Source organism: Plecotus auritus (genome assembly GCF_963455305.1).
Source record: "Plecotus auritus genome assembly, chromosome: 2".
NCBI lineage: Eukaryota > Metazoa > Chordata > Mammalia > Chiroptera > Vespertilionidae > Plecotus > Plecotus auritus.
In genome coordinates this window covers 103,805,077-103,818,847 of record NC_137771.1, presented here as the reverse complement: position 1 = coordinate 103,818,847, position 13,771 = coordinate 103,805,077, and the positions used below count along the sequence as shown (strand labels likewise).

General features: G+C 50.1%; 1 protein-coding gene across 4 annotated transcripts in view; it reads left to right on the top strand.

Annotated features, from left to right (window-relative positions):
• Positions 1–13,771, top strand: part of SH3RF3 (SH3 domain containing ring finger 3) — a 371,306-nt gene that overhangs the window by 248,817 nt on the left and 108,718 nt on the right. For all 4 annotated transcript variants that reach the window (XM_080653021.1, XM_080653020.1, XM_080653019.1 and 1 more), the window contains 2 exons: positions 7,373–7,446; positions 12,155–12,325. In XM_080653021.1, coding sequence (XP_080509147.1) covers positions 7,373–7,446; positions 12,155–12,325 — 245 coding nt within the window. The remainder of the gene's footprint in view (positions 1–7,372; positions 7,447–12,154; positions 12,326–13,771) is intronic.

Sequence of the window (13,771 nt, the reverse complement as noted above, 5' to 3'; positions counted from 1 at the left end):
ACCTGACAGTTTAGAAACAGGGGTCCGAGGCCACAGCGCTGCAGCCAGAAACTGATGCTCATTTAAACCACCAAGGCTGGGGGTTCCAAAGAGGCAGGCAGGTCACTGTAAGAAGTGATGGCGGGGTTCTCACTGACTGCGGGACCAGGGCTGTGTGAGCCCTGCAGTCTCCCTGTTCTGCCTTCTGTTGGTGGGACAAGGAGGCCTGCAAGGTGAGCAGCTTCCCAGCCCAGGGATCACTGGCCTGCCTGAGCTCCGCCTTTCACCTGTGTGTGTGTGCTTACAGAGCCGTGGGCACGGGGCACCAGGGGCAGCATTACTGGGCTCCCAGACCTGCTTTCCCTCTGTTTGCTGGCACCATGGAGTTTTATTTGATGAGGGCATCACCTCTGACCCATGACCTGAGCAGCTGACCCCTTCCGCATGCTTGGCTTGTGTTAAATGCTTATGGGCTGTTGGTTTTTTTTTTAACATTAGGCCCAACGGGATTGCTGGAGTCATCCATTCTGTGGGGTCAGTAGATCTGAGGACCAAGGCCCCAGAATCCCCGGGTTATTGGCTGGCTCCCCACATCGGGGAGTGCTCACCTGCCTGGGCTGAACCCCAGCATGGTTCCATTATGGGGTCATCTGAAAAAGAAGACCATGTGACCCTGCCTATCACAGGCAAAAACCTTCTGTGCTGAACCAGAAGCACAATTTTGTCTGCCAAGGCTGGGCTGGGCTTTAAGCCTAGTGATCTCAGAGATAGGAAGAATGTCTGTTTGAGTCTGTGTTCCCAAGTATTTTTATCTAAAAGCTGCTGGATCCCATTCTCCTTCCTTATTTTCATCCCTGCCTGATTTGCCTCACTCCTGCCAAAGCTTCATCAACCCTTTAAGGCCCATTAAAAATCAAGGCAGTATTAACGATATGGTTCTTAGCAGTGGTCGGCAAACCATGGCTCGCAAGCCACATGCGGCTCTTTGGCCCCTTGAGTGTGGCTCTTCCACAAAATACCACACGGCCTGGGCAAGTCTATTTTGAAGAAGTGGCATTAGAAGAAGTTTAAGTTTAAAAAAATTGGCTCTCAAAAGAAATTTCAATCGTTGTACTGTTGATATTTGGCTCTGTTGACTAATGAGTTTGCCGACCACTGGTTCTTAGGAATGAACAGGCTCCAGTGTGGGGGCCTAGGGCCGGGGAAGCCTGCCAGCATGGCCAGAGCTGGAAGGTAAGGGCCACACTAAGCCCTGGTGTTGCATTCAATCAGTCTGAAACCAGACTGTTCTTGTCCCGTGTGTCCTCGGAGTGATTCATTGAGGGGAAGAGCCTCCAGGCAGCCCGGTGCTGACTAGGAAGCCTGCGCGTGCATCATGCTTCCAATTCCCAGTCACCTAAAGGAGATCTGCGTTTGTTCTGTGACACCTGTCAGGAGTTAGCAGGGCCCTGCTGCCTCTCAGGAGGCCCCAGTGTCCCATCGGTTGCCTTCTGCTCAGCTGTCCCTGGGGTACCCTCCACTCACCGCCACTGCAACATTGCTCCTCACCTCATATCAGCAATAACAGAAATGAAGGTCTGACTCACAGGAGGGTGGAGAGAACCCTGTCTACTGCAGGAAGTCACACTCTGTTTCCCTCTGGGCTTTGCACTGCACGCGCAGAGGCAAGACAGGAACACACGCTCAGCCAGGTCTGTTTTAGATATTCTCCATCTTGACCTTCAGGAAAAAAAATGTTTTCACAAGTGTGGGCTCTCTTCTCCTCCATTCCAGCTTTAGGTAAGAGTCTGCTTTGAAATCCCACACGTTTGCTTGGTAGTATTTGTCGTATTAAGTTTCAAATGAGGGCCAGGTTTCCAGCAAAGCTGCCAGGATGCTCGGCCCTGAGACTTTCTTTAGATCAGCTCTCTTACCATGTGCCTGGGCAGCCCTCCCTGCCCTAGTCCTTCCTGACCCTCCAAACACTCTGCCATGTGGCGTGTTCAGTGTACGGGTCACCCAGCAAAGTTGGCAGATGCTGGCAAAGATGGGTTCTTGAGCCTTAATACTGCACAGTCCACAGTCAGCCAGCCTCTCTCTCCGCCTGACATACAGGCGTCAGTCTCCTCTGACTGTCCTAGCCAAAGGCGTTATTGCCTCCTACTGAGTTACGACTTGAGTGGCCCGAGCATTGGGAGTGGAGACTCCACACAGGCTGCCTTTCGGTCACAGCAAGACTCAGAGCAGTCCTGGTGCTCTGTGTGTGCAGGGCTGGGCAGGCTGTTTCAGGAAAGTTTATTTGGACAAAGTCATGGGTTTGCGATTCCTCTGAGCCAGTCATCGTGTGTATATGCTCTACGTGGTGCCCAGGTAATGGCTTCTGCCTGTGTGCTGCCAGCAGCCACCTGGGCCAGTCCTCAGGGATACTCTGTGGTCTCCTCCTGTCTGCCCCTGGCATCCCCATAAAGATGGCACGTGTGGGATCCAGGAAAAACAAGGATCACCATCACCCAGAGTTTGGTCTTAAAACAGGTCTCAAATAACTTAACCTTATTATTCTTTTTATGACTTGGATGATGTATCAGAAAACCATTTTGCTTGTTGGTATTAAAATGATGAAAAATTTGAACACATAGATTTAAAAATAATTATCCCAAATCCCAACTCCCTTAAGTACCAATGTTTATCATCTAGAATAATAAAAGTGTAATATGCTAATTAGACTGGATGAAGCCAGGGCTGCAAGGGAAGCCCGGGTCCCGGGTGCTAGAGGGAAGCCAGTGCCGGCAGCCAGGGGAAGGAAGGCCTATTCTTGCACGATGAATTTCGTGCATCGGGCCCCTAGTTTGGTATATAAATCTCCAGACCATTTTCCCCTGGAAATACATGTATCTTTTACAGAAATGAGGTAAGCCTACACATGCATTTCTCTAGCCACCTTTTCCATTTGAGGCACTTCACACAGCCCTCCACACCACTCGGTGTGAATTCCCCTCACGGCTGTTTGCTGTGCATGGTGTCATCTGCCATCAAACCTTCTGGTGTGGGACATTTGGGTTGCTCCAAATTTTCTATATTATAAATGGAAATTGTTTGCAGATTTTAAGGTTCATTGCTAACAAGAATTGCCAGCCCCAGTGAGTGTCTGCACCCCCACATTGAAAGGCTCCTCTGGCCTTCATCTCTCCTGACCTTCCTGACAGCATTCAGAATGATTGACAACAGCTTCCTGGGAAATTGTTGCTCCCCTGAACCCAGAAACACCAGTGCTTCTTGCTTGTTTTCTGTACCCTTTGCCAGCTCTCCTGCCACATTGATGGTCCACAGGCTATCTTCTCCTCACCTCACTTTCCCTCAGGCCATTTCATCCACCTCCTACCCTGGCTTCAGTAATAATAACAGCATTTATTAAGGGCTTAAATTAAATGATCTCACTTAATATTCCAACTAACATAGAAGGCAGGAGTGTTTATGATCCTATTTTCTCATCTCTCAGGTATATCTTCCTGTCCTTTATTAATTTTCAAAATTTGGGGAACCATTGGTTCACATACTTTGCCTGATTTTTCAATTGCTTTAGTTGGGAGGGTAAGTTCCATCCCTGCTGCCACATAGTTGAGGGCAGCAGTCCTGACTCCTACTTACTAGTAAACCTAAGAGGTAGAGGCTCTGTGTCCAAGGTCACACAGACACGGGCTCACACACTTGAGTGCTAAGAACTTAACTGGCAGGCTGCATTGCTGTTTAGACAAGCTACATGCCAGTGATCCCCAAACCTCCACCTGCAGGCCCATCCCCTTCGCTCAGCTGGCATCGCCTCGTCCTCATGTCACCGTCTTCAAGCATGTCAGTCTCCACACGTCCAACTCTGATGGCTCCCAGATCTCACACTCCCTATCTCTGCACATGACACCACCATCTGGCCAGCTGCCAAGGCCAGAAGCTCAGCTCATCATCCTTCCTTGTGCCCTTCAGCTCACGACTCCACTAGTCCTGTTGGTAGAGGAGGGAATACAGACTCCCAAATATCCCTGTCCTGACCCCAGAACGTGAATGTGTTACTCTACTTGGCAAAAGATGGGAGATTATGCTGGATTGCCCAGTGGAACAAATGTAATCACATCACAAGGTCTTTATAAGAGGAAGACAAGAGGTTTGGAGTCAGAGAGAAGATGAGATGATAGAAGCAGAGATCAGAGAGAGAAATTTGAAGGCTTTCAAGATGGAGGCAGAGACCACCAGCTGAGGAAGTGGGGGGCGGGGGAGGGAGGAGCTGGTGGCTATAGAGGCTGAAAGAGACCAGGCATGGATTTTGCCTGAGAACCTCCAGAGGGCACAGTCCTGCCAACCTTTGCTTTGGGACTTCTGACTTTCAGAACTGTCAGATAGTGTATCTGTGTTGTTTTCAGTCACTAAGGTGTGTCATGACCTGTTACAGCAGCCATGAGAAACTAATGCAGACGACGTGGTGAGTAGGCACATGACCTCCAGCATCAGACTGCCCGAGTTCCAGCCCAGCCATGGCCATGTACTGGCTGTATGAATGTGAACCATTCACCTAACTTCTCTGTGCCTCAGATCCTCATTTTATAAAATGCTGGTTAAAAAAAAAACAAACCACTTTATAGGCTTATTTGAATATTAAATGCATTATTCCAGAAGAAATGCTGGTGAGCTCTGGATGGGGGAGGGGTCTTTATTATTTTTGCTGTAATTGTTCTTACCCATGACTTCCTATACAAGCCAGACCTTTTCCATCCCCATGCCCTTGACCTAGACCTGACCTTCCTCATGCTTCCTAAGGGGCCCCCCTGTGAGTCATGGATCTGATTCCGTCTCTGTCTTTCTCCTGCCAGCCTTCCAGGGCATCTCTGCCCTCAAGGTGAAGACCGGAATCCCTCTTAGAAGGCTTCACACAGACTGGCTCTGGGCACTTCTCCTCACCACTCACTTTTCCTTTCTTTCAGTTTCTTCAAATTTGCTGAGCTTGCCTTTGCCAGCCCTTGCTAGACAGACTACTCTGCTCCTCCTTCACCATCCGACCCTCACCACCTCACCTAACAGGCCCACTCCCTGTTCACAGAAGCCCTCCCTGGCCACACCCTCAGGTGAGGTCCCAGTTGTATATTCCTGTGGCCTTGCACTACTGGGACCCCCATGTCTATAATGGCATGTCCAGTGCTTGTCATCCCCCATGCAAGCCCACAATGGACATAGAGGCTGTGTCTGTGCCCGAGCCAGTCCTGACAATCAGTGGTCAGCAGACATCAATGAGGACCTAGATCATGCCTCATGTAGGCAGAATAACCCTACAACTCAACTGACTGTCACACTACTTTCTTGCTTGTATGCAGAGCCGAGGCGGGAGGGAACATTTCTCATCAGCTCACTGACCAAGTCTGACTTTGCTCAGCCTGTGAGTGGCACACAGGGTGCTCCCAGGCCTCGGCTGTCGCCTCCAGCATGGAGCCACCTGCCCGTGTCTGAGTGAGTGAGTGAAGTGCCCTGACATCCTGCCCACACCTTTCTCCAGGGACCATCTAAGAAGGGACAGCTGTGGGGAAACCAGCACTAGGGGTGCTTATCCATACACTAGGGGTGGAACCAGGTGCCCACCCCAGCCTGCAGCCTGTGGAGAAGGTCCCTGGCCAGCTGTGGTGAACTCCTCCAGCATCTTGAAGGAAAACATTCCCAAGCTTTGATGGCGAATGCCTTCTGGTCTGTCCCCCCTCCTAGGCTCAGCAGGTGTGATGAGCAGACAGAAGTCCCCCACATCTATCAACAGAGGAATGTCCCCCACCTTTAGCCCATTCCCACACAGCACCCCAGGAAGCAGTATCTTGCATCAGCCACAGGGATGGTTGGGGAGGGGCTGCCTCTAGAAAGCAGTCTCTCACAGGTGCTGGAGCTTGGAGTGGGAAGTCCTTTGAAACTTCACAGTGTCTTAGAGAAATGAGGGAAGTTATGCTTCTGTGTTGCATGCTCTCATTCCGCCAGGCACTTCGTTGTTTAAACAAGAAGAAATAGAATTTCTAACTTCTTAGAGGTGGTGGACATGCTGTGGTTTCTGGCCCTTTCATGATCCCTGGTGGAAGAGGGAAGTTGACCACCCAGGATGGATTGGAAGGTTGCCTTAGCACATGTAGCTCATCAGCTAAGCAAGGGCAGAACTGGTTAGTGAATTGAGTTCTATTAGTTCCCTGGGGCGGCTGTAACAGTACCACAAACTGGGTGGCTTAAAACAACAGTTCTGGAAGCCAGAAATCCAAAATCAAGGTGTTGGTAGGCAGGACTGGCTGCTTCTGGAGGCTGAGGGAGAATCCATCCCAGACCCAGCAATCCTTGGTGTTCCTGAGCTTATAGATGCATCTCTCCAGTCTCTGCCTCATTCTTCAAGTGACTTTACTCCGTCTCTCTGTTCTCCTTTTCTCTCTCTCATGAGGACACTTGTTATTGGATTTAGGGCCCACTCTAATCAAGGGTAATCTCATTTTAGGATCCTTACCTATATCTACAAAAACCTTTATTCCAATAAGGTCACCTTCACAGCCACCAGGGGCTATAACTTGGACATATCTTTTGGGGGGCACAATTCAGTTCATTGTGGCATCTGAACAGGAAGACAAGGTGCTGCCCTAAGGATGACTGGGGCTGGATGGGTGAGTTGGGTAGTGAGGAGATGGGAGACAATGTTGTCTCTCATGGGCTGGGTCTACAGGGATCTCTGTGCAGGAATCGCCTCAGCGAGATTATGCACAGCCCAGATCTGCCTGCTGGCCCTTAACCACTTCCCTCAACCAGCTTAACACGCACCTTGTTGTAAGGAACCATCTGGAAGCAGACATCCCTCCAGTCATCTCCTTGCACCATAAACCCTGAAGCTTTGAGTCCCTCAGGGCTGAGGTGGGAGATGCTAGGCTCTGTCAGTCCTGTTGCCCTATAGCCTGCCCTCTGTCCACAGCCAAAGGACCAGCTTCCTGTAGAGATTAATCTTCAGTTCCTGGGAATGCAATTTTTCAATGAGCCCAGGCTATATAACATGAAAGGTTTTGTCTGGATGTTCTTTTTACAAACACAAGAATAATTCATTCAAGCTCTAAGAATAAAGATGAGCTTCCCGAAACTGCCTTCTTCCATATTCAGCATAGAGTGGTGCTAATAGACCCAGATGCAGCCACAGAGAGGGGTTGTGAGCAGCTGCTCCAGGAGGGCTCTGGAAAGCTGCCATGGGCCTGTCATTGGGCACCAAGCTCTCCCCAGTATATTGAAAAAAACAAAACAAAACACGTCATTAACAACCCGGGCAAATAGACCCCAAGGAGAGGACAGATGCTTCATGACGCCGTGCGATGTTGTCTTTCTCTTCCCTGGGCAGAGCCACCTGTCAGCTCATTCTCTTCTTATCTGTTTACAGGACTCCTCTGCCGGATCCAGCCCAGTGGCTGAACAGCAGGACGTGGCTCCCAAAGGGCAGCTGCTTCTCAATGTGTGAGCTGCTGTTTATGTTTTGGGGTCCCATGCCTTCAGTATCTCCATCTCACCCTGCTAGCATGGAAATGTATGGTTTCTATAGGGGTCTCATTTGTTACTAGTTGGTTATTTTATTTTTAAAATATTTTAATTGATTTTAGAGAGAGGGGAAGGGAGAGTGATAGAGAGATAGAAATATCAATGAGAGAGAAACATTCATCAGCTGCCTCCTGCACGCCCCCTACTGGGGATCGAGCCTACAACCAGGGCATGTGCCCTGACCAGGAATCAAACCGTGACCTCCTGGTTCATGGGTCAACACTCAACCACTAAGCCACACTGGCTGCCCACTAGTTGGTCAGTTTAATTATGTACATCTAATAATACTGCTCACAAGAAAGTGCAGAAAACTCTAGCAGGTTTTTTAATGTTATTGTCCCTAGGACATTTATTATGAGCAGAGGGCATAATCAAAATATTTGATGATAAAGGCACTGGCCAATCAGGAGAGGATCAACCATAGCAAAGAGAACACTTCACAGGCCCCTGAGAAGGTGTGGGCTGCAGGCCAGAGTGGGAGGATGCTGGCGCAGTGGGTGGTCATGGAGTCTTCATGGTGGCTAGTTACTAGCTCAGCATCTTAGTAGCTGTAACTGCCATGCCCATGCACAGAAGCTGTGTGTCACAGCCAAATACACCCTGATGAGTCACTGCTGGAAGTGACATGCTTGCCTTGCTTAGAACCTACTCTTGTTAAATTACATTTCTTAAAAGATACGTGCAGTATAAAAATTCCCCACTTAAGTAGCATTCTGAAGAATTAGACTGCCTTCTACTCTTTTGTTTGCAATGAGCCAGTTACCTGAATGAATGTTCTAAGGTGGAGAATAAGAATTTGGTCAATAATTGGGGAAGGGAAAGTTTCACAGATACTATGCAGTCAGAAGGACACTTAGAATATGTGTTGATGCAGAACAGAATGTATTTCAAGCAAAATGCCTCTTGAAAAAGCAACTTGCCAAGCTCCAGAAGGTTTCCTAGAAGTAGCTTAAATACCTTGGTACATGCTTCCCTGCCTCCCTAAGCCTAGTGGAAACATTTGCCTTACCTGGAGACAGGTAGGAAATCATGAACATCCTCCCTTTATTTGCCCACAATGTTGTGAGTAGGTTATTATCATCCAGGTAAACAAAAGGAAATTGAGGCTTACCTACATTTAACCTAGCTTCCCGAGTGGAGCATAGATTAGTACACTACCTTCTAGATGTCTTTAGGCTGAACCTCACGTTTTCACCAACACTGGACAGAAGGTGCTATCTTCTGACTGGGTCCCCTGGGTAAGTTCCAATGGCTTCCACTCAGACCTGGGCCGAGGAGGCATGTGGGGAAGGACGGTGGTGATGGTTTCTCTTCTAGCACTGGATTTCCTTTCCCTGAGAAAATATATTTCATCTACAGGAGACCCTTGGGCCCTAGTGGACTTCCCCAAATGAGAGGCAGGACACCGTGAACTCTTCCAGGACAAGGCCCAGGTGTTTCACTTTTGGGTCTCACAATGAATGCCCAGTACACAGGCTTTCAACAGATGTTTCCTTGTTCAATGAGAGCCACAGCCTTACTCCTCCTAGGTGCAGAGGACTTCCAGTGTTGGCCCAAAGTCACCAACTCTGCATCAAATCAGCCACCCAAGAAGGCTGCTCTGTCTTTGAGACCCAAAAGGTAGCACAGTTCCAAGAATGTCACTCCCAGGTGCTGTGGGTACATTTTGGAGGGCCCCACTATGCACAGACCTCCCATACCATGCAGGCTTTTTAATTTTGTGTGGAGATGGAAAGACCTCTTTTCCCAACCCACCCTACTCTGCCATTGGGGACCCAATCCTTCTGCTCTCTCCTCTGTCTCCTCCCAGAGCACAGCTGTCCATGTTTGGGTTGATTTTCATTTGGGTAACAGAAGGAAGATTTCCATGTCAAATACTTTCCTTGAAAGGATGATAAGCATTTTGGCGGAGATGTGTCTGCTAGTCACAGTGGTCATCTGAGTAGCAGAGGAACCCTGGCCAGCAATGCTTGAGACTGGTTCATTGTGTGCTTCGCATGGCTTTTTGTACCGAGTCCCAAGCACCATAGCAAGTAATATCTCATACATTACGAGTCCCAAGCACCATAGCAAGTAATATCTCATACATTACAGTGCTATGCACAATCAACTTTGAGAACATGACCTTTGAAATCATAGTTTTTATTTTATTACTAGGGAGAAAACAATCCAATGACCTCATCAGTTTATCAGATTAACCTGATCACTCATCTATCCTTTTTAGCTTTAAGAAGTTAGGAGTTCATGCATCCTGGTGGCAGGCATGTAGGGTGGGAATGTGGTTGCTCTCTGTCTGTCTGTCCTTCCCAAAACAGTAGCAGTAGTCATGTTCAAAGGTGGTCTAAGGTTGTGCATGAGAGGGCCGCTGGCATAGAGACAAGGGTAGCAGCGAGCGTGCTGCTGTGAGCCAGGGGTTTGTGACACACGCCAGCCAGGCTATCAGAAGGTCTGTGACAGAATGACTCCAGTCATCCTCATCCATGCGGGGTTTGCCTTCTGCAGGTCAAGTCGCATGCTCTGAAATGTGAGCCCACGTAATTGAAAGGCCTGATCGCTCAGGTCAGCCAATGGTCAAAGGGTGTTCTTACCCACTTCTAGCATATAAAAGTTCCCATGGGCACTGATTTCCTAAGGCTTTGGTTGTCTTGAAACACAAAAAGGGATCTCAGTTTGCTTACCCAGTGCAGGAGGCGGCTGCTCATCTCTCCCGTGACACACTCAGGCCTGCAGGAGCCCACACCCTCCCTTCTCATTGCCTTGGTATTGGGAGGCCACCCAAAGTTCACTCCCTGGCCCCGGGCTTGTCTGCTCTTCATCTGCCTGCCTTGTAGGGCTTCCTGGGGCATAAATGTCTGGTCCTGGAGGCCACACTTTGGGTCAGAGCAGCCCTTGTAAATAGGCCACTGCTTGGGCTGGGAGTGAATCTTACCTCCACTTCTCCGTGGGTTTCTCAGAGCCAGGTGAGGAAAGTGAAGGACCTGTGGGGACAGGAAGAGGTCGCCAAGCTGCCTTCTAATGTTTACACAGCCCCCACATTCTGTGATGTTGGGAACCATGCCTCACACGGGATGGGATCGCTTCTACCCAGACCCGTAACGCAGGGCTGGCTCTGAACCTTGGGCTGCAGTGGGCTTGACTAGTCTGAGCTCAGTACAGTAAGACCCAGTAATGTAAGTCCCTGCTAAGGCTGTGGTGAGGCACCAGGGGGGTGAGCCCACAACCCAGCCTCCTCTGACAGCACCCGGCCTTGTGGGAAGCTCCTGCAGCAGCACGGTACCTGCCCTCCTGCACCCTGTTATGCTGATCACCTTCAGAGAGAGAGCAGAACCTGGTCCTGGCCTGGAGGGAATGGGGAAGAACGCACAGGGGAAGGGCAGAAAGTCACCCTGAACAGAGTGGGAGCCTGGTGGGCAGAGCGTGGACACTTGTGAAGGTGCCAGCAGGGCCGAATGACAGAAAGCCAGCCTTGGGGCCTGTAGGTGCAGGCGGGTCCTCGGCAGCACTAGTGCTAAGTCGGGTTTCCTGCCGCGCATGGAGGACTGCCCTGCATTGGGGAAGGACGGCCGCTGGGAGTCAGGCCTGTGAGGGAGCAAGCACTGAGCTGTGGTTGGGGGAAGCCCAGCTGATCCTCAGGGGAGTCTGGAGCCCAGATGGCACCTCAACTTCCCCAACCACAGAGAGCCCTGTGGACTTCAGGCAGCCCTTGGGAGGGGCCACGTCTAGGGAATCTGTGTCCTGCAGGGAACTGCCTCACAGTTCTATCAGCTCACACTAACCATTCTTCAAACCCCAAGCAGCAAAGCACTTGCAGCATTTCCCAGTCCTCACAGTACCCTGTGAGGCTGGGGTCAGGTCACTAGTTATGTTACAGAAGGGGTTTGCCGTGGCTCTTGGCAGCTTGGAGGCCCACTTTCTGGGCCCTAAGTAGGAATTTCCACCACTAAGTTTGTTCTTTCCTTGTCTTCAAATAAGCTTTTTTTTTTTTTTTAAGTGGGATTTAAGTAATTAGTTGTGGTACAAATATTGCAAGGAAGAATGCAACCAAGAATTCCCTACCCAGGCTGCCTTTCTCTACTCAGGGCCTCGAGGCCTCTGCCAGCTCAGATCGATGGTAAGGCCGGGCTAGAGACTAAACGAGGAAAGCCCATTCCAGTTTGTTCTGGTGCTCCCTGTTTTTCCTAAAGATTTCTCTTGCCCAGAGCATCAAGTTATAGACAGTGTAGAAAATAGTAAACAAACAAACAAAAACAGGAGCGCCCTTACGACCTCGCCCCAGATCTGCTTCTGACACCCCAGGCAGGTCAGAGGTGCTACTGGCTGCACACTTGCTTGGGTAGGCACAGGGCTGGGCGTGACCATGGACTCTAGGATCACAGGCAGAGCTCTGCCCCTTCCCTGCCAGTGCCTCCCTGGACCTGGCAGTGCTAGGAATGTCCCTCCCCCAGCCCCTCATTGCTTTACTGGGAAGAGCAGGTCACATGCTGTGTGTGCCAGTCCCCAGAAGCATCAGCTACTCTTAGGTTGAGTTCACCCACAGAAGAGCTCACATGTGACTCAGGGGACACAGTAGCCCTATGCCCGTCCTGCCTGCCACTACTGATCCTGGCCCTGCTTCTTCTGCCTGCAGGTACCTGGCGCTCTACACCTACAAGCCCCAGAAGAGTGACGAGCTGGAGCTGCGCAAGGGCGAGATGTACTATGTCCTGGAGAAGTGTCAGGACGGCTGGTTCAAGGGCACATCCCTGAGGTCTGGGCTCTCTGGGGTGTTCCCAGGAAACTATGTGACTCCTGCTTCCAGGTGAGGTCGTAGTCACTGCCTGGGAGAGGAGGGAGGATTCCCCCTCCCATTTCCCTGCAGCTGTCATCACTGGGCCACCCAAAAACACAGTTCAGAAGGCAGCCAGGAAGCCCCTGCCTGTGGGGTTCAGCCCTGTGAGCTCAGAGTCCCCTTGAACAAGGGTTCTAGGTAGCAAGCATTTCACCTTCTGAATTAGGTTTGCTTGTCTTTCCCGGAGCAGACACTGGCTGCCCAGGGAGAGGGTGGGAGCAGAATGAGCTGCAGTCAGGGTAGTAGCAGTAAGTGGGGGCAGAGTCACCAAGGAGGGCGAGATCTCACAGGTGTGGGTGTGGGTATGGGTGTGGGTGTGGGGCGGAGCGGGGGGACTGTGCACAGTGAGAGACAGCGGCACATGTGCAGTCACATGGACCTGTTCTACATGAAACATGCACACATGCATATGTGCCAAGGAAAAGTGATGTACTCCCCAAAGTCAGCAATTGTTATTAACTGGTAGCATTACAGAGAAAAGTTTTTCTTCCTTGTGCTTTTCTGTGTCTTACAAAATGTCTGTTATATTATTTTTATTAAAACAGCAATTTTAAAAATTCAATGAAAATGTTACCCAGAGTTGTCTGAGAATTTCCCATTGAGATGAGGGCACTGCTTGATCTTCAGTCTGTCTCGCTCAGGGAAGCCCTTTACGGGTTCAGAGCTGTGTCAACATCCAGGGCACACAGGAAAACTGTAGACGTGGCCCTTGGGATTATACCCTCTTTGAAACAACACTGCTGTGAAAAAAATCAAACAGTGCTTACATGTTGCCTTGGTGCTAGATATCCATACTTCTAAGTGCCCGAGGGGCAGTGCCAGCCTGGAGGCAAGCTCGCACCTCTTGTCATTCCTGGGAAGGCCCATAATTTGCAAGCCCACTTTATTTAATTTTTAAAAATTTCTGAGGGAAAAAGTGAGTTCAGCAGGTAGCAGGTGCGATTTTTAAATGTCATGGTTTTGGCTGGCCAGCTGACAGGTTCATGCTGGAAGTGAATCTCCAGGCAGCTCTACGGGCTAGTGAGGGAAGGTGCTGCCCAGCCCCTGGACAGTTGGGTTCTTCCCTAGGCGGCTTTTTCCACAGCTGTTCTGCAGCAACCTGACTCAATGACCATTTAAGTCAAACCCAATGGTACCAAGCCACCTGGAGAGGGGCCTCTGACCTGGCCCGGATCCATGCCTGGCAGAGCCTGTTCTCTCTCAGGTGTGGCTTCTGGTGTCTCATGACTGAGATCCCAAGAGGACAAAGGGGAGTTTACTGAGCTCTTGGACAAATGGAAGACATTCCAGTCCCCTGAAACTAAACACCTTACAAAACCCGCCTCCACTGTATTCTGCACCCCACAGCACAAATATGCAAAGTGTGCAAGTGTGAACAGCCCATCTTCCAAGTTCCTGTTTTCCATTTGTTTTTCT